This window comes from Dendrobates tinctorius, unplaced genomic scaffold (assembly GCF_039654945.1).
Source record: "Dendrobates tinctorius isolate UK_male_01 unplaced genomic scaffold, ASM3965494v1 ptg000011l, whole genome shotgun sequence".
Lineage (NCBI taxonomy): Eukaryota > Metazoa > Chordata > Amphibia > Anura > Dendrobatidae > Dendrobates > Dendrobates tinctorius.
In genome coordinates, this window is record NW_027361679.1 from 83,660,956 (window position 1) to 83,685,502 (window position 24,547).

A 24,547-nucleotide genomic window follows, 5' to 3' on the forward strand; every position below is an offset into this window, starting at 1 on the left:
ACCCTCAGCGAGTGTCGAAAATCATTCCTAGGAAGGAGATCTTTTGAGCTGGCACAAGGGATGACTTCTTCGCATTGACCAACCACCCTAAGCGGGCAAGAGTATCTAGCGTGATGTTGACATTTTCCTCACATGCCCATATTGAGGGGCCTTTGACCAAGAGGTCGTCCAGATAAGGCAAGACGACTATGCCTCGAGAATGCAGTATGGCCATGACAACTGCCATAACCTTTGTGAACACTCTGGGAGCCGTGGCTAGCCCGAAGGGTAGCGCTACGAACTGAAAATGTAGATCGCTGATGGCGAAGCGTAGAAACCTCTGATGAGGAGGAAAAATGGGAATATGCAGATATGCGTCTTGGATATCTATTGAGGCCAAGTATTCTCCCTGCTCCATGGCCGATATAACTGACCGGAGAGACTCCATCCGGAAATGTCTGATCCTGATGAATTTGTTCAGAAGCTTCAAGTCCAAAACAGGCCTGTCAGACCCGTCCTTTTTGGGAACCGCAAAAAGGTTGGAATAGAACCCCTGATTTTTTTCATGTTCCGGCACTGGAACAATGACTCCGTTGTGCTGGAGTGATTTGATGGCTCCCAATAGAGCCCTTGCCTGGGCATCCACCCTGGGAAGCCGAGAAAGAAAAAACAGTCTTGGAGGGTATCTGACAAATTCTATTTTGTAACCTGAGGCCACCAATTCCTTTACCCATGCGTCGTGAGCGACATTGACCCAGACATGGAAAAACCTTAGTAGGCGGCCGCCCACCTTGCTGGTGTCGTCTGGTAAAGGCCTCGAGTCATTTGGCCGACGATCTTTGGGATCTGGATCCCCTCGATCTGGGCTGCTCCCCAATGGGTTGGCTCTATATGAGACCTGCCGCTCCCAATCCTGGTTGGGGCGGCCTGAGGCAGCGGAATTGGCCGCTGTAGTCCACCCGGTGTTGCGAAAGGCCCGAAAACGTGCCTGAAACTGGTGACGAAAAAGCGGTTTGACCTTTTGTTGAGGGAGAAACCCGCTCTTTCCTCCTGTGGAGTCAGAGATAAGTTGATCCAACTTCTCCCCAAATAGGCGGCCACACTGATAAGGCAGGAAGTCAAGGACTTCTTAGAAGAAGAATCGGCTAGAACTACTGATGGAGTCATTTTGACTCCTTTCGTTTTTTATTTCTCTTCTGTGACTACATTTTTCAGAATTCCGGCTTGAAACTCGGTGACTTTTCCTCAAATATGATGTGAAAAAAGATTTTGTGAGAATAAATAATTTTGGTGAAAAATTTGCGCGTTTTTTTCAAAATTTACCAAGAACTACTGAAGGGAGTCATTTTGACTCCCTACTATATTTTGAGGTCCTTTTGTCACTAAATGTTGCTATAAAGTTTTGTGCATAATTTTTTCACTCTGTCTTATTTACCCTGATGTTCATATAGATGTAGTTCAATTTACATGTCAACTTTTCACATTTTCCTTGTGTTTTACCTGCTTGTATTACTGTGTAATACTGAACAAAATAGATTGTTTACTCTAGGCTCTTATCTTATCAGATTTGATGAGAAATCTACTCGATCGGAAAGACTGCAAACGGACAAGTTTGCTCTATTTTCTACTGTGTGGGACAGGTTTATTGAAAATTGTATTGCGTGTTACAAACCTGGCCCATACATAACAGTGGATGAGCAACTTTTCCCAAGCAAAACTAGGTGTCCATTCACGCAGTACATGCCTTCCAAACCAGATAAATATGGCCACAAATATTGGCTAGCTGTTGATAAGGAGAGCAAATATCTGGCAAATGGCTTCCCTTATCTAGGCAAAAGATGACACACGCCGTGCTGAGGACCGTTTAGGTGACCATGTGGTAATGAAGTTATTGGACCCGTTTTTGAAAAAAGGTCGCAATGTTACAACCGATAATTATTTTACTTCAGTAAAATTAGCTAAACAGCTAAAAAGCAAAGGAACAACCAACGTGGGAACACTGAACAAGATAAGGCGAGAAGTGCCTAAAGAAATAAAATCCATGAAAGAGGAATTGTACAACACTAAAGTGTTTAGAAATGAAGACAATTTTACACTTACAGTATATCAAGGAAAGCCCAACAAAAATGTTGTCATTTTGAGTTCCGTCCATCCAGATGTTGTTGTTGCGTCTGATTCCCCTAAAAAAACTCCAGAAACGGTAAAGTTTTACAATGAAACAAAATATGGAGTAGATGTAGTGGATCAGATGGCACGAAAATATACCACACGAACATGCACAAGGAGATGGCCTGTTCATGCATTTGAAAATGCCTTAGACTTTGCGGGTATAAATGCATGGATAATATTCAAGGAGATTACCCACCAAAAAATGTCACGCAAGGCATTTTTGCAAACGCTTGTGAGAGAGTTGAGTGGTCCTTATGTCACAGATAGGGAAAAGGGTTCCACGTCCCAAGTTTCTACATGCTCAGAAGTGATGGTTCAAACAAAATTTTGCCAGATCAAAGAAAAGTGCAAGAAAAATAGATCTGTCGGCAATTGTAAGACTTGTGGTAAGTCTTTGTGTGGGCAATGTACTGCCATAAATCAAAGGCAATGTCTAAAATGCGAAACACCAAATGTTTAGAAGGTGAATTCTGCGCCATATTTTCATTTTTATGCTCCTCCACCTACATTTTCTCTGCTTTTTGTTCTTCAGTTGTTGTTTATATGTGTGCACTTGAATAAAAAAAAATGTTTGAAAAACGTCTATTATAATTATTGTTATTTTCTGTAGAAAAATAAGAAAAAGCAGAAAAACAATCAAAAGCATTACTGTTGGATCTCACAATAATAATACATTACAAAAAATATAATTATTAATAAATAACCACAAATGAAACTCTAAAAATAAACGAAAACAAGCAAGGAGTCAAAATGACTCCTTTCAGTAGTTCTAGGCGGGGTCACGAGTCCAGTAGTCCTAGTGTTAACCATAGGGCTCTTCTGATAGAAATTGCATTAGCGGCAGCAAGTGCCGAGCAATTGGCTGCATACAAAGACGCATTTGATTACATAGTCTCCGGCCATCGCCATCTGACCTGCGACCTCCGAAATCTCTGCAGGTAGATCCTGCTCCTGCGCGACCTTGTTTAATGTTTCTGACCATGATATCATAGTCTTGGCTTCCCAAGTTGCTGCAAACGAGGGAGGAGTGCTGACCCTGATGCCTCATATACTGAGCGAGCTAAGCTCTCTATAAGGCGATCCGTGGGATCCTTAATCGAGGAAACACTAGGGATGGATAGCAAGGTCTAGTGGCTAGGAGCGAAACCGGAGGATCCACCATCGGGGATTCCATCCATCTTTTACGGAGGTCCGGAGCAAACGTATACCTTGTTTCGAGCGCCTTTTGACCCGAGAAACGCCTGTCTGGACGTTCTCTGTGCCGCTGCACTATATCCTCAAACTCCGGGTGCAAGGAAAAAATTCTGTGTGGGCGCTTAACTCGCTTAAACGCCACTTTATGCCCCGTAGCCGCTGTGGGATCATCCTCAATCCCCAGGGTCTGATTGACGGCTTCTATGAGGTTGTCCACTGCTTCACGTGACCCTGGAGTGTCCAGGTCAAGGGGCTCGTCTGAGTCGCAACCTGAGGTCTGCTCGCTATCAACCACTGGTGATGGGGAGTGAGAAGCAGAGCTTACGGATGCCAAGGCACCGGATGGACTGGGCGACACCGTGTGGATTCGTTTCCTCCGGGTCTGCCTGGAGTGAGAGCAGCCCCTGCAGGCCGGAGGCTTTTGTGAGGTGGAGGTTCCCTCTAAGGCCGGCGAGCCATTGTCCTTGCCCCTATCTGGGGCTTGAAGGGACTCTATTGCTCTCATAAGCGACGCCATGGACTGTGACAGTGATAGGGCCCACTCCGGGGGATTTGACAGATTGGTCACGGTCGCAGGGGAGGGCTCCTGGGCGCGTTCGGATTTGCAGGCTTCGCATAATCGCTTGCTCTGCGCCCGCGGAAAAGCAGCCCGACAAGAGATGCATGCAGCGTAAAAGAACGTGAGCATCTTTGCTTTTCGGACATGCTGTATCTGTCCGCTGCTGGGGATGTGGGGAGGAGGTAGCACCTAGTCTTCCCTGTAGCGTGGCCTCTCGGGCAGCACTTACCCCAGTCCTGCGCCCACCGTCCTGGCTGCTTCCTTCAAATCGCGCGCCACCAGCTGTGGGAGTGAGCCAGCATGTAAAACCGCTCTAGGGGCGGTGCTTCCGTTCTGCGGCCTAGTCGTGCTCCGAAGCCAGGGCCTAAATGTCTTCGCCGCCGCCCAGTGCGGGCCGCCGGAAGTGACGTGTGGCCCCAGAGGCGGGACTTCCAGCCGCAGCCTAGATCCGGCTGAAGCCGCGGCCTCAATTTTTCCCCTACCCGACTGTGGGGGTGGGCGGGGTGCGCGGTACACAAAAAAATATGGCGCCACTAACTGCGCGGCGACGCCTGACGGATCCAGCCACTCTCAGCCTTGCATGGCCGGTGGCTTCCGCCGGCTGGGGGCTCCAGCCCTGAGATCTTTGCAGGAGCCCTCCCAGACCCTCTCCTCACCGGTGATCCTCTTCAGCCTGAGCGCAGGTATGTGAGGGGGCCTTGATAAAATAGGACGGTGCAGGCACCCTAGCTCCATCTAACCCCTTCAGGGGGTGAGGAGGGGGACCGTCCGCCACCTTGCAGCACCGCAGTCTAAGCATTGGTGGAGCAGCGGGGGCCGCACGGACTAGTCTTGTGCCTGTGTACAGCCCATGGTTTCAATACCTAGGGGTGGTCAGAGCTAAGTCCGGCATTGTGTCCCACGACGCGGGAGAGGATACGTGGAGGGACACTTGCACGTGCTCGCCCGTTGTTGGTTTGGGGAAATCGGACCCTTTCAATAGGATCCGTTGCCTCTGTCACATCTTCATGGAAAAAGACGAAAAAAGTCTGGAGAAAAAAAACAGACGTGTGCCTCCATGGACACTAAGCAAAAAACTGATTTCCGCCCGCAATAGGGGCGAGGGTGTATACGGAGGAGGAGCTAACCTCTTTTTTTCACTTAGTGTCAGCCTCCTAGCGGCAGAAGCATACACACACAGTATCTGTGTCCCCCAATGAGGCGAAGGAGAAAAAGAAAAAAAAAAAAAAAGAGAAAGAAAAATCTCATTACCAGGCTGAAATTTCACATAGATCACTCACCACTCAGAAGATATCAAGGTTACCGGAACAGAAGGCAGAATCACGTTCGATAAATCTCTTATGGAGGCAGCGGAATCCTTCATTCTGCTGGAGCTGAGCTGATTTGACCTGGAACCCCTGGTCCTGCGCACTCCACCTGAGTAACCCCTAATGCTGCTGCCCAGTCGATCCAAACGTGGTTGCTGGTGTACCTACTTCTTCGGGGACTGCTTTTGTCATCGTGGCTGGAGATGCTGTGGCTGATGCTCAGGCTCCAACTGCTGCTGCAATGGATGCTGCTACATGGGCTGCTGTGTGTCCATGATGGAGCACGGGAGCTCAGCCTGGCCGGCGATTCACCCTTATATAGGGAAAAAAAAGGGGGATCTGCTGGCCGGCGTGTCCTTCCAGTACCGTCCCCCGATGCGCGTCATCAGGGCACGACTTACGAACCATGCCCTGCGCCTGTGCAGTCGGGGAGCATGGCTGCTGGGCAACCAAAACGGTGATGGTGCACTTGTCTGACGGATGAGATCCCCTTGGGCTCCCCCGCAGTGTTTCCAAGCCTCCAACAGCGGCCACAGCAGAGATTGAGGCCCTGCCACTTATCGACCGTCCAAGGTCTGGGAATCCTATTTACTTCTGGCGCCGTCCTAACAAGGCTCCCCCCATCAAGGACAAAAAAAATAGGTATCAGACCTACCGGTAATGATGTTTCCAGGAATCCTTCCTGACAGCACCATGGAGGACGTCCTCCTCCTCCTTAGAGGGACAGGAAAGCACACGAGAGGTTAAAAGGTCCCGTCCCACTCCTTTCCCTCAGTGATTTAACGAGTACCACAGCGTGGATAATGCAAATAACACTTTAATGACAAAATCGTATTACAGCATATGACATATCATGAACAGGGAGGGAACTATCCATGCTGTCAGGATGGACTCCTGGAAACATCATTACCGGTAGGTCTAATACCTATTTTCCAGGACGTCCACCTGACAGCACCATGAAGAGTACCAAAGCACCTCCTCAGGGTGCGATTACCGCCTGGAGACCCTTTCTCCCAAATGTGATCTGTTGACCAGATAGCACATCAAGCTTGTAGTGCTTGCAGAATGTGTCAAGTCTGGCACAGTTGCTGCTCTACAGATTTGATCCACCGAGGAGCCCGCTCGCTCGGCCCAAGAGGCAGATACTGCCCTTGTAGAGTGGGCCTTTAGAGTATCTGGTAGGCGTTTGAGATTACTGAAGTAATCCATCTTGCCTTAGAGGCTTTTTCCCTTTGTTTTTACCCCCGAAAAGGATGAACAGGTTTGGGTCAATACGACAACTGTTGGTGCCCTCTATGTAGTCTACAACAGCACGCCTCACATCCAGTGAGTGGAGACTCTGTTCCTTCTCATTACGGGGGTTGTCACAGAAGGATGGTAACACTATCTCCTGGTTTAAATTTTGGCAAGAAGCTACCTTCGGAATAAATGCCGGGTCTAATCTGAGGACTATACGGTCTTCTCTTATTTGGAGATATGGGTCTCTGGTGGACAGGGCCTGGATTTGCCCTATTCTTTTAGCCGTGGTGATGGCTACGAGAAAGGCCGTCTTCCGAGTGAGAGTTGAGATGGACATCTCTTGACTGGGGACATAGGGATTCCTACATAGGGATCTGAAGACCAAGCTAAAGTCCCAAGGCGGGGTGAGCTGCCTGATCGTAGGGCGTAGACGTTGCATGGTCCTTATGAATCTTACTACCCAAGGATGAGAAGCCAAGGGGTAATCAAAGAAGGAGCTCAGGGCTGAAATCTGGACCTTTAAAGTGCTGGGCTTAAGGCCTTTATTAAACCCCGACTGTAGGAAGTTTAGGACGCTAGGGAGGTCAGGGGTACCCGCCACGAAGTCGGACCTGCCACCCTCCAGACAAGGGTCGCCAAAAGACTGATGGTCTGGGTAGAGGTCGACCAGGTGTGTCCGATTTCAGACTGCCAATCGCTTTGTTCTCCCAAAGTTAAACTGCCGGGAGAGATGTGTGGTGATTTTTCACATCGAGAACACAGGAGAACTCAGCTGAGCGAGCAGCCTTGTGTATGTGAGTGTCACCAGAGATTTCTGTCTGCCGAAAGATCATCTAAAGGAATGTTCAGCCAATGGTCATCAAGTGTGTATAGGGGGCTGAAGTCTGTTTAGAAGCTGTATTTTATTCTGTCACCCATGACATCACTACGAGAGAGGGGATCCGCCCTTCAAGGACAGGAAACTTTCAGGTAAAAATGATGGCACCTCACCCCACATCAGTTGATTTTTCCTGGACGTCCACCTGACAGCACCATGGAGGACGTCCTCCTCCTTACAGGGACAGGAAAGCACACGAGAGGTTAAAATGACCCGTCCCACCCCTTTCCCTCAGTGTTTTTCCTGTCCCTGCATGGAGGGACACGCAAGAGGATTGCTGCGCTTACCAGAGGGGCTCAGGGGGATCGTGCGGCCAGTCCAAGCCTTCCCCCTGTCAAGAGGCCCAGGACCGAAACTTCCCGGTGGGGAGTCCCTCTGCCCCAAAGGACAGAGAGCAGGACGATGCTCCTAGAGGGAGCCGCTCCTCCCGGTGGGAGGCTCTCTGCTCCAAACATCGGTCCGCTGGATCCAGGATGGAAGCGGCACGGTCCCCTCAGGCAGCTGGGCTTCCAGGTGGGCGTCGACGTCAAAATCAGGCGCCGTCAGGGGCACAGGTGGCGACTAGCGGTCCGGGCTGGAACGTGTAAGTGGCCGGCACGTGGTTCCCGGCTTCTCGCGAGAAGACGTGCGTCACTCTCGGTGACCTCACGGACGCTGGTTTTGAACCTCAGCGCGCGCTCTGGGGGAGAGTGTCAGGAGGACGCGGCGGCAATGGAAGCAGAAGCTCCTGCAGATGTAGGGGTAAGAGCGCCTGTGCAGACCACCCTCCCCACAGCCAGCCCTGCAGCACAGGACGGACTGACCTGACTACCCCTGTCTTACACCACTAGGATAAGGGAACCCCAGCAGCCCCCTGTCTGTGACTAAAGACCCCGCCAAGGCCTCAGCAAAATCGATCAGATGCCCGGTATGCCGCGTAAAGCTGCCTGACACCCACGGCAAGACCCTCTGTGGACCCTGTACATCGAGGGTCATAAAAGATGAGCAGCCATCCCTCCTCCCAGACATGAGATCCCTGATACGTGAGGAAGTCCAAGCCTCCATGTCCAGCCTCTCACGGCAGCAGCCCCCCAGCCCAGGGCCGAGCCACAAGCGATCAAGGTGGGAGGCAGAGCCAGAGTCCGAACCAAGCTCTGTCGACGGTTCCGACTTCTGGGACTCCGATCCAGAGGAGGAAGGAGAGATCCCAGCAGACAGCCAGGACCGGGGCAGAAAATACCTGTTTATGCCATAGGACATGGACGAGTTGGTCCAGACTGTGAGAAAAACTATGCAGATCGAGGAAGTCCCTAAGCCGCAATCTAGACAGGACCTGATGTTCGGGGGACTCACTTCTTAGAGACAGACAGTGTTCTCTATAAGCGAACACATCAAAGCGATGGTCCTAGATGAATGGAAAGATGCGGAACGTCGACTCGTACTGTCCCGGGATTTTAAGGCTCGACTGCCTTTCGATCCTGAGGAAACACGATTATGGGAAGAGGTCCCGAAAATTGATGTTCCTGTAGCCAAGGTCACCAAGAAGACCGCTATCCCGTTCGAAGACTCTTCAAGCCTCCGTGACCCAATGGACAGAAAGGCGGACATTCTCTTAAAGAGAACATGGGAGACTTCTGCAACTCTTATTAGAGCTAACATAACGGCCACCTCGGTGGTCAGATCTATGTTCCTGTGGATGGGGCAGTTGGAGGAACATGTGACCAACAGGACCCCTACATCCGAGATCCTAGCATCTGTTCCCCTCATGAAGTCGGCCACGATGTTCCTATCAGACACGTCAGCCGAATCAGTAAGATTTGCGCTAGGAACAGCTCCCTGTCTAATGCAGAACGGAGAGCAGTCTGGCTTAAATCATGGTCGGGGGATAACGCTTCAAAGGCCAAACTATGCTCCATCCCCTTCTCGGGCCTAAGGGTGTTCGGGCCAGCCCTAGATACCATCCTAGAGCTAGTTTCCGACAAAAGCAAAGGTTTTCCATAGGAAAAACCAAAACGGCCCCAGTCCTTTCGGAGAGGATTCTTCTCTGGGAGACAGCTCGACTTTAGAAGCCAGGGCAGGTCCAACAGAGGCTGATACAGGAGCTCCCACAGCCAGGGCTGGAGAAGCAAGGGCTCCCTTTTCGCGTCAACCTCCAGATCTAGGAGGCAATGATGCCATAGGTATCGGGGGAAGACTATGCCACTTCGCAAAAAATTGGGCCCAAGTTACCCACAACCAGTGGGTCCTCAGAACCATTGCGGAGGGCTACAGTATAGAGATTTGCTCCACTCCCCCGACAGATATATTTCCCCCACCGTAGTCCCGTCAGACTCCGCCATGTGGACAGACCTACAAAACATGGTTAGTTCAGCGGTTATAGTACCAGTTCCTCGGATAGAGATGGGCAAGGGACACTACTCTTCCCTGTTCTCCATTGCAAAACCATCTGGCGAGGCCAGAACTATTATAAATTTAAAACCTTTAAATGCCTGGGTCAGGTACAAAAGGTTCCGGAAGGAATCAATTCGGTCAGCAATACATCTAATAGACCAGGACACTGTCATATGCACCCTCGACCTGAAGAGTGCTTACTATCAGGTCCCGATCCATCCCTCATCCCAGAGACTGCTAAGGTTCGCAGTCAGACTACTGACCCGAACCTGCCACTTCCAGTTCCAATGCCTCCCATTCGAGCTGGTTTCGGCCCCTCAAATCTTCACATAGCTGGTAGCGTAGGTAGTTGCCTACCTGAGAAGCCAAGGAATCGTGATTATACCATACTTTGACGATTTCCTCCTGGTGGCAGGATCCGAAGAAGCGCTCATTCGAGACAGAAACCGAACAGTCACAGTAATGGAGTTCCTCGGCTGGGTTATCACCTGGCAGAAGTCAGAGAGCAGGAAGGTCTTCCTTGGAGTTCTCCTAGACTCTGAAGGCAGGATATCCCTGCTACCAAAGGAAAAGCAGGAGACAATTCAAGACAAAGTCGAAGACCTCTTGAAGCAGCGCGCCTCTATAAGAGAGGCAATGAAGGTTCTGGGCCTAATGACGGCATGCATTCCGTGCGTCAGATGGGCTCAGTCCCAATCGAGACCCTTACAAAAGGAGATCCTCACAATATGGGACCGGCGTCAGTCTTCACTCGACAAACCCATAAAGTTGCCAGGGCTGGTGAAGAGATCACTGCGGTGGTGGCCACAGCCCAAAAACCTCAGGTGGGCGTACTATGGACCACCTCTCAATACGAAGTAGTCACTACAGACGCCAGCACGTGGGGATGGGGAGCCCACGTAGAAGGGAAGATCTTTCAAAGAGGAGGGCCAGAAGACATCAGGAACAAATCATCCAACTTCAGGGAACTTTATGCGGCCTGGGAAACCCTGAGGCGAAACTGGACTATCCTGAAGAATCAACATGTCCGAATATTGTCCAACAACGTAACAGCGGATTCGTTCCTGAAACACCAGGGAGGTCCCAGACATCGACCATTCCAAGGCCTAGCAGAGAGAATATTCTCCTGGGCAGAGGGAACAATCCTCTCGGTAACCCCAATTCACCTGGAGGGTTCCCAGAACGTGGTAGCAGACTACTTAAGCAGGCAGCAGGTCTGCCCAGTGGGAGCTGAACAAGGAGATATTCCACCAACTGTGTCAGCGTTGGGGGACCCCCAGAATAGACCTATTCGCAAACCGAAAAAACTCAAAGATCTCCAGATTCTACTCCCTGAACCCGGCGGACTACCTGGAAGGCGTAGATGCCCTGAGCCAGGTCTGGGAAGAACCGCTCTCTTACGCATTCCCACCATTGGCACTCATCCTGAACGGGACATCCTGAAGGCAAAGGGCTTATCAGATCAGGTCATATCTACCCTACAGGCCAGCAGGAAGCCGGTTACATCCGCAATATACCTGAAGACATGGAAGAGGTTCTGCCCTAAAACAATGTTGCCGAAACCAGTCAATATCAGTGGTTGCAGTAAACATTAGTCCAATGTGTATTGGGGGATTTAGGCTACAAACATGAAGTCTTAGGCTGTGGTTATTATCCCTATGTCTTGCCCATACCTATTGGCTAAAACCGAATGAAATGGTAGATCTTAACCAAAACAACTGATCCTTGGCTGGTTTAATAAAATGAATAATTGTAGTCGGTGATATGTTTGGGTCCATTTTTCTCTCATGTGTTTGGGGGATATGTAGAAGGGAATATGACTCCAGGATCAGATTGCACAGGGCTTGTTGGCATTCTGTAATCATGGAGACACATATGTCTGCATAAAAGCTGTAAACACAAAATGGACATACAGTTTTAATTTTACATTTTTCATAAAGTTACATTGTTTATTTGCCTCAGGATAAGAAAAAGAAAATTGGAACTTCAGAATTCCAGTGTATCTCCCATTTTATAATAAAGTTTGAAGAAGCCTACAGTGTGTGTGGAGTCTTATTGAAAAGTTTAATCAAGGTATGGCGCACTGTTTCTCTAAATAGCAGCAATACCCCTTTTACGCAGACAGCACTGTTGCAATCCTGGCAGCTCCTTCATCTAAGGAGGTTCTTACCATATCCGTACCCATCTAATAAACACAACTGTATACTAACTGGAGCGTTTAGCTTGGTAAAAAGAATGAGGAACACATGAAATATTAAAGGAATTTCACACAGGTTAATCAGATTATAAAATTGTAGATGGAACTGTATTTGAATAAAAATAAAATAATTATCACTAATATATAACTGAACAAATTATCGGAACATTAAAAAACTCAAAGAAACAGTTAAAATTCCTCTAGGGCCCTTCTAAAACGCAATCTTAACAGGTCAATAGATGGAAAGTCCCACCAATTCCTCTTAAAGTGTGTATATATATATATATATATATATATATACACATATATACACACACACACACACACACGCACACAATTAATAATAATAATATACACACAATATATTATATGTACAATTTATTAATGGTTTCTAAAAGATCATAAATCATTCAGATCTAGTTCACAATTGCCAATTCCTGGCCACTGACCTTAGCTTTTGTTCAAGCCTGATTTCTTCCGCTGACAGTTTATAGAAGTCATCGGGCAGGTCAAATTTTGCAGCTTGAATGGAGGGCACAAAAATTTGTGGTTGACGATCAAGAGTGGCAATTACTGGAACGCCACTTAACAGAGAATCATGATGGTTTTGCAAGTCGTTTAACCTGTCAAGTGTGTCACTGCCCAAAACATAGAATTCTTCTTGCACACCTAGTGGACAAGGAAAAGTGTACCAAAGTTTGTTTTGTACATGAATTTGTGGTAGTATTCAGATTCTTAAAAAGGTAGTCCACTACTGAACAACGTCTTCTTAGGCCTGTTTCACACTTCCGTTTTTGACCATCAGTCAAAATCCGCCGTTTTTGCAAAAAAACGGATCCGCCATTTTTTTTTTGGCGGATCCGTTTTTTTCCCCATTGACTTGCATTACCGGCGGATCTTGACGTATGACCTTGCAACATTTTTTGTGCTGCAGGATCCGCATTTTTATAGTGCGCATGCCCGGAGGAATGAAGTCAGGCGGAAATTTAACCCTGAAATCATTTCTTTCTCTCTCGCTCTCCTTCCCGGGCAGCGGTTCCTTTAAAATTCTTCATTCGGCAGATCCGTCAAAAAAAAGGATCCGGTGGCATCCGTTCACATCAGTTAGCAACGGATCCGCTTTCTGCCATTTTGGCGGATTTTAACTGACACAAAAAAACTGAAGTGTGAAACAGGCCTTAGTATTTCTCTGCAGTACAAAATTTAAAAAAAAAAAAAAAGTCATACTTCACGCCTGAATTGTTGCCATTCCTCCAATGTTCACCCTGTGACTCCTGGTAATAAAGATGTATCGTGACCACTACAGCTGACCAGCGGCCGCTGACCAACTACAGCTGTCAGTGTTCCATCAGAACGTAAGTCCAATATCAGGTGACCGTTGCAGCCAAACAGCAGTCTCTGATAAGGTGCAGCCTTCGGTATTCCATCAAAGTGGAAGTTCCTTCTGATGGAATAGTGAAGACTGCAGCAGATTCCTGGGTGCTGATTGGCTGCAGTAATCAGTTGAAATTACAAAGCTTGTCTTCCTGCAGTCAGCTGGCAGCATTAAAGTGGTTCTTCAAAAAAGTAATAAAATTACCAAATCAAGTAAATTAAATGGCAGGCTATCCCAGTCACGTATCAGTACGAATTGCAATCTGAAGAAACAGAGCTACCAAGATCTGTGTCTCAAGTAACAGAGCTCTATTGTAAGCACACATACGTCTGTGAGCCAAGGAGAAAATTGTGACTGAAGAAAAAATCTTTTCCTCTGAGAATTTGTGCTTGATTAGCAAGGAGAAGACTTAATTTTTCCTCCTGTCAACTCACCGGTATGTGTAATAACAGTACTTCTGACAGTTGAGCTAGGTCCCAGGAGATGTGTTTCTTTGGACTGCAACCCATCAAGACAAGTGACTAGGACAGGACGACTTTAATTATGTGATGGACTATTTTACTATGTTCTTTGAGAACTCCTTTTAAGATTAAGCTGTCTTGTAGTGAACAACCCATTTAAAGCAAACCTGTCAGCAGGACTTGGCTAAGTAAACTACAGACACTGATCTACTGTGGTTGTTGTTTAACCTTTATTTGTTTTCAGTTGATAAGATTCTCGTGCTCTGGGGCGGCTTGTAGGGAGGGGGACTTTATGTGAGAGTCCAGGGGAAGAGTCTTGAGGAGATCATTTGCATATTCCCAGTGCCTTCTGGGATAAGTGAAGAGTCTCCGCGAGCTCAACGATCACTGGGTTTTGGCTGTTGCAGCTGAAAAGAGGAAATCGGAAAACCAGGGGAAGAGTCTTGAGGAGATCATTTGCATATTCCCAGTGCCTTCTGGGATAAGTGAAGAGTCTCCGCGAGCTCAATGATCACTGGCTCATCTTTCATCGTTTTTAAGAAATCTCAATATGGAACAGGCCAGGAGCCATTTGGTGAGCTGCATTTCTTGCTACATGTTCACAGACTTACCAGTGGAAAAGCCAAACTTCACATGCCACAAATGCAAGCTTGTGTCCCTGTTGGAGGAAAAGTTGCAAAATCTCGAAGAGAGGTTAGCTACGTTGAAGATCATTAAGGAAGGGGAAGGGTTCTTAGACAGAGCAGAATTCTCTCTTCATGTTACAGAAAGAGAAGAAATTTGAAGTGCACCTGAAGAAACAGAGGAATGGAGACATGTGACCCAGAGAAGCAGGAGGATCAGGAGGCAGTCAGCACCCATACTGCTCAGGAACCAGTACCAGGCTCTCACGCAGGAAAACGATGAAGAAATACATCAGGATAAGACTTTGCCAACAAACAACAACCTTGTACGCCCTCAGAGTCCTCCTGAATGGAGAAAGAAAAATGTTGTGAAGAAGAAACGGAGAGTGGTGGTCATGGGGGATTCCCTGTTGAGAGGAACAGAGGCCGCTATCTGCAGACCGGATATAACTTCAAGAGAAATGTGCTGTCTTCCAGGTGCAAAAATTAAAGATGTGTCTGACAGGATATCAGGACTCTTCAGACCTACAGATGACTACCCATTCCTGCTACTACATGTGGGGACAAATGACACCGCAAGAAATGACCTGGAAACCATCTGCAGAGACTTTGAAGACTTAGGCAAGAAATTGAAAGAACTGGGAGTGCAGGTGGTCTTCTCTTCCATCCTCCCAGTGGATGGCCATGGAACAAGGAGGTGGAATAAAATTCTGCAGGTGAACAACTGGCTACGTCGATGGTGCCGTCAGCAACGATTTGGATTCATGGATCATGGAGTGAATTACCTTTACGATTGACTGCTTGCTAGAGATGGGGTGTACCTTACGAAGACTGGAAAACATGTATTTGGAAGTCGCCTTGCAACACTTGTAAGGAGAGCTTTAAACTAGAACGTGGGAAGGGAAGCAAAAGACCAGAAAAAGCCATACACCTGGCAAATGCTATTGAGAACTCTGCTATTAGAAGTGGAAAGGAAGAACAAAGACAAAAGAATCTAATTAATAAAAAAATTGGAGAAAGAGAAACCAATCACAAACTAAAATGTTTCTATACTAATGCACAAAGCATGGGCAACAAACAAGGAGAATTGCAACTACTAATGCAGGAAAAGAAATATGATGTCATTGGAATCACTGAAACTTGGTGGGACGATACACATGATTGGAATACAAGGCTAGAAGGATACAAGTTATTTGCAAGAAACAGACTTGATAAACGAGGAGGGGGTGTCGCATTGTATGTTAGAAACGTGTATATCTGCACAGAGATTGAAGCTTCAGAGACTGGGAGTTCTGTGGAAACTGTTGGGTAAGAATACAAGGACAGAACAATGGAAAGGACACCATTGTAGGCATTTACTACAGGCCGCCAGTGCAAGCTGAAGATATGGATGAACTCTTTATGCATCAAATGGCCAAGTTCTCCAAAAAATATGACATAGTTGTCATGGGAGATTTCAACTATGCAGACATTTGTTGGGAATCTCTCTCAGGCAAAACTAACAGGTCAAGGAAATTCTTATCCTCTCTTGCTGACAACTTTATCTTCCAAAAGGTAGGGGAGAAAACAAGGGGAACTGCTACCTTGGATCTAATCCTTATAAACAGGGAGGAAATGGTTGAGGAGGTAAAAGTGGCTGGGACCCTAGGAGGTAGCGACCATGCTATTTTAGAATTTTGGATAACTAGAGGAGGAAGACCTGTGAAGACTCAGACGTCAAGGTTAGATTTCAGAAAGGCAGATTTTAAGGGATTCAGAAAGAGAATTGGAGGGATCCAATGGCTGGATATCCTTAAAGACAAAAATGTCCAGGAAGGATGGGAAATCTTGAAAAATGAAATTCTCAAAGCACAATTGTTAACAATTCTGAAAAGAGGGAAGAATAGGAAGCATTTAAGGAAACCAGGATGGATGAACACAGAACTTAAGCACTTGCTAAAAAGGAAGAAAAAAATGTTTATAAAATGGAAAGAGGGAGGCATATCTAAAGAAGAATATAATGCTGTCTGCAGAACCTGCAGGGCACAAATCAGATTCGCTAAAGCTGAAAATGAATTGAGGCTTGCAAGAGATGTCAAAAGCAATAATAAAGGATTTTGGGGATATGGCAAAAGTAAAAGAAAAGTCAAAGATGCTATAGGATTTTTACAGGATGAAAATGATGAAATGGTAAGACAGGATGTTGAGGCCGAACTTTTAAATTCCTATTTTGCATCTGTTTTCTCTCAGAAAGGAAACGTAACATCAACTATTCTTCATTGTCCTATTAAGGGTATAGAAGAATCCAGGATATCTATAAACAGAAAAATAGTGAGGAAACACTTAGCTAACCTAAATGAATTCAAGTCTCCAGGTCCAGATGAATTACACCCCAGAGTACTGAAGGAGATAGCAGAAGAAATTTTTGAACCCCTCTCCATAATCTTTGAAAATTCTTGGAGAACAGGAGAAGTCCCAGAAGACTGGAGAAGAGCAAATGTTGTTCCTATCTTCAAAAAGGGGAAGAAGGTGGACCCAGGCAACTATAGGCCGGTGAGTCTGACTTCTATACCAGGAAAGATCTTTGAACAAATTATTAAACAACATGTATGTCAGTACCTGGATAAGAATGAAGTGATTAAACAGAGTCAGCATGGGTTTGTAAATAATAAGTCATGTCAGACTAACTTAATTTCCTTCTATGACGGAATCACTGATTGGGTGGATCAAGGAAATGCTGTAGATATAGTATATCTTGACTTCAGCAAAGCATTTGACAAAGTATCTCATACAATCCTTATTGAAAAAATGACTAAGTATGGAATGGACAAGGCAACTGTTAGGTGGATTCATAACTGGCTTAGTGATCGGACCCAAAGAGTGGTCGTAAATGGCTGCACATCCAGTTGGAAGAATGTCTCAAGTGGGGTACCACAGGGCTCTGTCCTGGGCCCTGTATTGTTCAACATCTTTATCAATGATTTAGATGAAGGAATTGCGGGTAAACTGATTAAATTTGCTGATGACACAAAGCTAGGAGGGATAGCTAATACTAGAGAAGAGAGAGAGAGGATTCAAAAAGATATAAATAAACTGGAGAAGTGGGCAGCAACTAGCAGAATGGTTTTTAACAGGGAAAAATGCAAAGTACTACATCTGGGCAATAAAAATGAAAAAAGCATATACAGAATGGGAGGAATAGGGCTAAGCAACAGCACATGTGAAAAAGACTTGGGTATACTAATAGGGTCACAGACTGAATATGAGTCAACAGTGTGATGCAGCAGCAAAAAAGGCAAATGCAATTCTAGGATGTATTAACAGAAGCATACAGTCTAGATCACGTGAAGTCATTATTTCCCTCTACTCCTCTTTGGTCAGACCTCATCTGGAATATTGTGTCCAGTTTTGGGCACCACATTTTAAAAAAGACATCAACAAACTGGAGCAAGTTCAGAAAAGAGCGACCAGAATGGTGACCGGTCTGCAAACCCTGTCTTATGAGGAAAGGTTGCAGGATTTGGGAATGTTTAGTTTGCAAAAGAGAAGACTGAGAGGAGACTTAATAGCTGTCTACAAATATCTAAAGGGCTGTCACATTGTAGAAGGATCAACTTTATTCTCATTTGCACAAGGAAAGACTAGAAGCAATGGGATGAAACTGAATGGGAGGAGACACAGATTAGATATTAGAAAAAACTTTTTGACAGTTAGAGTGATCAATGAGTGGAACAAGCTGCCACGAGAAGTGGTGAGTTCTCCTTCAATGGAAGTCTTCAAACAGAGGCTGGACAGACATCTGACTGGGATGATTTAGCGAATCCTGCTTTGAGCAGGGGGTTGGACCAGATGGCCCAAGAGGTCCCTTCCAACTCTACGATTCTATGATTCTATGTGGTGCTTTGCTTACATATGCATCTGTATGGACTTTTGGAGAAAAAGAAAATAATCTTCATCCAAATGGCACCAGTGGTGGCCCCTGCACAGCAGACTCTATCGCGTTCCGATAGATGCTAGGGCGCAAGTACCGCCACAGCCATTTTGGTAAAAAAATGTTTTTTGATCCATCAAAATAAACGATAGATGCTACTGCGCATCTATTTCTCTAGCAAAATGGTGCCGGCACAGTAGCATCTATCGTGCTACTGTGCTGGCGCCTTTTTGATGCAGCCAAATTTTTTCTTTCCTCTAGCAAAATAGCGACGGCGCCTGCACAGTAGCATCTGTCATAACGTGTAATATATGCATATTATCCATTGTATCATGCTACAGCGCAGGCCCCTGTGTGATGAATGTTAATTTATTTTTTCCACCTAATAATCTATGCAGCATGTAAAATAAGGGGCAGGTCACTGAAGGATCAGTGAGTTGTCATAAGCCCATAAAGATGGATATCTAAGCAGAGCACAACATGAAGACCCCCCACAGGCCTCCCCGAAGCACGAGCAGATCATTAACTGAAAACTACAAATACGCATTAAACAACAACCACAAGACGGATTTCATCAAACAAGGTATGACTTTAATCAGTATAACAACACCAACCTGACAGTGTCTGTAGTTTACTGAGAAAAATCCTGCTGACAGGTTCATTTTAATTGTCATTATGTAATGTAATCTTTGATATAAAGAAAAAAAAATATGTTACTTCCTTATGCCTAATGCTTTCCAACAACTTTTCTGGAATTTGTTATAATCAGAAAGTCTGAAGAAGTGTCCAAATCCATTAAAGTTAGTAAATTATGTAATCAGATACAAACCCAGGAAGAACCTCACATTTCTACTCTAACAGAGGAGTTGATAATGTCAGAATGGCTAGTGTGAATTATATAAAACACCTCTGCTACAGGATTTAAGACGAATGAGCAGACATACTGCAATCAACTCCCAACTGATCAAAAAGCTCAGTCTGTTTTAGTAAATACTTATATTCCTTATTAAAATAGCAGAAAACACCAAAATGGCCAACTAAGCCAATTACCAAATGAACATTATTACCACATACAGTAGTTGGTCACATACAAATCAGGCTGATTCTAACCAAACATTGGCAAATATTGCAAAACATCCTTATTACAGAAAATGAGATCCATAAATGTCATGGGATGAAACTTAGGGTAAAAAGAAGCATAAAAATATTATAGCCTCAAGTAAATTAATGTTTTGACTAAGCCTCAAAAACAGATATAAAAAAACAATGTTCTAGTTAGGGTCGGACTGGCCCACCGGAGAACTGGAAGATTCTACGGTGGGCCCAGGCACTGACATCTGCTGGCATTCACAGCTGGCAGCTGCCTAGGGCCCCCACTGCCCAAGGGGTTCCCAGCCATTGGAGTGTTGCTAATGATGCACACTATGCAGCTGCTATGGGGCCTGTGAGTCAGGAGGTTCAGCCCGGCGCCAGCGGAGCAGCAGCGGCTGACAAGAGACTGAAGCCGGCTGCTGCGTGGAGAGGAGTGAATATTCATTTTCAGTAAAGAAAATGGGCATGGGGAGCAGTGAATATTCATTTCTCTTTAGAAGCAGACACGGGGCTTCAGCTGCAGCAGTCAGCTCCTGCCTCCTGTCACCAGCTGCTTCACCGCTGCTGCCCCCAGCGCACGCCGCAATCAACTGTATGATGCTGATACAGTTGAAAGCAATAATGGAGGCGAGGCGAGGGCGCAAGATGACGCTCTCTCCCCCATCATTCCCCTCTAACTCTGACATAGCCGTTGCGCGAAGATGTCACTTCATTGAGCACCATGCTGTGTGTGCCGGGCAGATGACAGTGTAGCTGCTGAGACCAGAGCAGAGCCAGGATCAGCAAGGGAATGAGGAGGAGAGGTGAGTAGTATTGTGGGTTTTTTTTTTTTATATATATATATATCAGAGAGTGAGTACTGATGGCCATAATACTGTAGAGGGGGCTACATTATATGCTATGGAGGGTGGGCTTCATTATACTATATGAGGGTCTACATTGTATTCTATGGGGGCCCTGCATGATACTTTATGAGAGGGCTTCATTATATTCTATGGGGGGGCTACATTATATTCTATGGGGGGGCTGCATTATACACTATGAAGGGGCTGCATTATATTCTATGGGGGGGGTCATTATACTTTGTGTTGGCTACATTATAGTCTATTGGGGCGCTTCTTTATACCTTATGAGAGGGCTACATTATTCCCTATGAGGGAGCTACATTATATTCTATGGGGGGGGGGGCTGCATTATACTCTATGAGGGGCTACATAATATTCTATGGGTGTGCTGCATTATACCCTATGAAGGAACAGCACTATAACCTATGGAGGGGGGCTGCATTTTACTATTTGATGAAGCTACATTATATTCTATGGGGGGCTGCATTATACCTTATGAGGGGACTATATTATATTCTATGTGGGGTGTTGCATTATGCCCTATGAGGGGCTACATTATGTTCTATGGAGGGGGGACTGCATCATACTCTGAGGGTCTACATTATATTATATTGCGGGCCGCATTATACCCTCTGAGGGGGCTACATTATTTGCTATGGGGGGCTGCTTTATACGATAAAAGGGGGGCTGCATTATACCATATGGAGAGGGCTACATTATACCCTATGAACCCGTGTAGCTCTGTGGATCTGTTCATCTATTACCAGTGGATAATATCCTTGTTGTAGGAATGTATTCCTCAGTGATAGCAGCTTAGTTCTCTGTCTTTACTGTCTGAACAGATTCGAATGTACCTCAGAGCTTGACTGTAGATGATTGGGCAGAAAAGAAGTCACAAAGAATTTTCTTCTAATTTTTTGGCATTTTGTATGGTAAAATGAACAGTGTCATAAAAGTTATCCCAAAAAAACAAGCCTTTACACAGCTATGTTTACAGTTATCTATGAAGTTATGGATCTTGGAAATAGAGAATGAAAAAACTTAAGTTCCATAATGGTCCTGAAGGAGGTAAAGCATGCCTGTCCACCAAAAACTTACATCTAGTCCACCACAGACAGAAGATTTCCATTTGTAAGGGTTAGAGTTTAGGGCCCAAATCAGGGATAGAGCAAGATAGGTAGTGGTGGGCCTTATTCATGTGTAAGTGATAGGAACAGTTTATGATACAGTTAAATGTTTGTGACCAGCCCAGGGCAGGTGGGGGTGAGTCAAGTAAAATGGGCAACTACTTCCTGGTTTTAGTTACTTAGAGAGAGTTAGATGTAGTGTGAGGTTCCTGTGAAGATCAAGTTAAAGTGGCAGTGGGATGGAGGCATGAGGAGTACATATCATTCTGGCAGCATGCTGTCGTACCAAATTCCCTGTGGACCTTCCTGTAACGTCCGTGGCATATGGCCCGAACTAGGCACTGAGGAGTGTGTTTTAATCCTTTCCATACAGAGGAACCCTGATGGGAAACCGCGAGAGGGAAATATAATGGATCTCAGGAGTGCTGTGGGGCCTGAAAGGGAATCCCTGGTGCTGACAAGAGTATCGAAGTCTTGAAATGTACTGTGTTGATGGAACTTAAGGGTGCTGTACCAGATACTGAGTGCTAAAGACTGATGTATTTGAACTGTCTAGTAGAGCTAAGCTTGTTAAAATCAACCTGGAGTCCCCTGATGTGCGTGTGGCTGATCCTTGAACCAAAGAAACGAATGCAGTGGACTGGAGACCTCTGGACTACAAGTGAGGGCAAACCAAACTTCATTGCACAACACATATGGACTGGGACACTGTGTGGAGGAGCTGCAGCTCGCCCACGGCTACTGCCCTGGGCACCTTACAAAATCAACAAGATACTCCCATTCTAGAGAGAAAAAGCAAGTGCAAAAATTGCTGTATGACAACAGGATCCTAAAACTGCTGCAAATGGGAGGACAAGTCACCTGTCTTTAAATGTATACATTTCAAAATATAAAATATATATTTATATTATGAGATGGTCACTGGTAAAATACTGGAGGAGATATATGTGACTACACATGTTAGTCTCAGTGATATAAACCTGGAAAAATGCTCCAGCATACTACGTGCTCAGAGGTGATAATCGGCCATATTAAAGGGAAGGTGCCGTGTTTTTTCATAATTGAATGTAAAAAAAGAAAATAGTTTAAAAAGATATTGTCCCCTAAGCTTGACTCAGTGGTGTGTATGGATTTTTTTTTTCTGTAGTAATGCAGCCACTGGGGGCTGCCATCTTACCTCTCTGGCTGCTGAACGACACTTTCCATGCTCATTTACGGCAGTCCCTGGACATAAGACATAACGGTTGGCTCCCGACCCTATCTCTTTCATTGCAGCTGCATCAGGAGGGAACTGGCCACGCCTCTGTGGGCGGCTCAATTCACAGCTGTAGGTGTGGCCAGACGCCATCTTATTAGAACCCAGTGCTTTCCTGTTAGCTCCAGTTAAACTCTATTGCAAGCCCTGGATGCTGTACTGTTCCAGCATAAGGGCTTGGCTGTTCACTCTGCACATACCAGCTGCAGGAGAGGAACCAGGACGAGCTGCTGGAGACCGAGCTGCTCTTTCCAAAACACCCGGCCAGCTGCTGCCCCTGCACAACATAGGAGCTGCTCCCTGCTGTTTAAAAACACTTGGCAATCTGCTGGACATCTAATCCTCTCCTGTGTGATACTGACTGCTGAGCCCTGTATCTAATCCTCTCCTGTGTGATACTGACTGCTGAGCCGTGTATCTAATCCTCTCCTGTGTGATACTGACTGCTGAGCCGTGTATCTAATCCTCTCCTGTGTGATACTGTCTGGTGAGCCATGTATCTAATCCTCTCCTGTGTGATACTGTCTGCTGAGCTGTGTATCTAATCCTCCTGTGTGATACTGACTGCTGAGCTGTGTATCTGAAGGTACTGTCACACTTAGGCTAGTTTCACACTAGCGCTTTTGAGCGCAGCGACAGCCTGCGCACGGCCGCCGCTAAGCCCCGCCCCCTGCCACGCCTCCGCCGGTAGCTCCGCCTACCGGCGCATGACGCTGCGTGCGTCCTGCGTCCCCTATCACTGGGGGCGCAGGCCGTGCGCAGTATGCGTTTGGCGGCGCATGCACCTTTTTGACGGTGCGCCGGCGCAACCAAACTGCAGCACGTTGCGTTTGGCGCAGGTCGGCGCACCGTCAAAAGGACGCATGCGCCGCCAAACGCATACTGCGCACGGCCTGCGCCCCCAGTGATAAAGATAGGGGACGCAGGACGCATGCAGCGTCATGCGCCGGTAGGCGGAGCTACCGGCGGAGGCGTGGCAGGGGCGGGGATTAGCGGCGGCCGTGCGCAGGCCGTCGCTGCGCTCAAAAGCGCTAGTGTGAAACTAGCCTAAGGCTAGTTTCACACTAGCGTTTAAACGACGCGCGCACGGCGCCGCTAAGCCACGCCCCCTGCCGGCTCCCTGCCCGCCCCTTCCTGTTATCGCCTCCTCCGAGCGCAGAGGGCTGCATGCGTTATGCGCACCCTATCTTTAGCATAGGGTGCGCAGGCCGTGCGCAACTATGAATATAGCGTGCGCTGCGCATTTTTGAATGTGCGCCGTGCGCGCCAAAATGCAACATGCTGCGTTCGGCGCGCACGGCGCACCTCCAAAAATGCGCAGCGCACGCTATATTCATAGTTGCGCACGGCCTGCGCACCCTATGCTAAAGATAGGGTGCGCATAACGCATGCAGCCCTCTGCGCTCGGAGGAGGCGATAACAGGAAGGGGCGGGCAGGGAGCCGGCAGGGGGCGTGGCTTAGCGGCGCCGTGCGCGCGTTGTTTAAACGCTAGTGTGAAACTAGCCTTAGCGATGTACCAGCGATCCCGACCAGCGATATGACGCGGTCAGGATCGCTGGTACATCGCTAAGTGGTCGCTAGTGAGCTGCCACACAGGCAGATCTCACCAGCGACATCGCTGGGGACGGGGGTCGCTACTTACCTGTCACACCAGGCGATCCTGCGTCCTCCCGCCCGGCTCCACGCGTCGCTCGTCCTCACAGCAGGAAGCGCAGCAGGAAGCAGACGACGAGAAACAGTCCTGAACGTTCTCGCGCGATCAGCGATAATCAGCGGGGGAGCGGGTCGTAGGTAAGTATCAGACATAGCGATATCGCTAGAAATATCGCTATAATGTCACAAGTTATAGCGATATTGCTAGCGATATCTCTTAGTGTGACAGGCCCTTAATCCTATCCCGTGTGATACTGCTCTCCTGAAATACTCTGTGCTGCTGTCTCCCTGCTCCCAGAATCCTTGCTGCCTGC

The 24,547-nt window shown here is 46.9% G+C and overlaps 1 protein-coding gene across 5 annotated transcripts in view; it reads right to left on the bottom strand.

Annotated features, from left to right (window-relative positions):
• Window positions 1-24,547, bottom strand: part of UBXN6 (UBX domain protein 6) — a 137,332-nt gene that overhangs the window by 16,333 nt on the left and 96,452 nt on the right. For all 5 annotated transcript variants that reach the window (XM_073544032.1, XM_073544023.1, XM_073544042.1 and 2 more), the window contains one exon: window positions 12,341-12,560. In XM_073544032.1, the coding sequence (XP_073400133.1) occupies window positions 12,341-12,560 (220 nt within the window). The remainder of the gene's footprint in view (window positions 1-12,340; window positions 12,561-24,547) is intronic.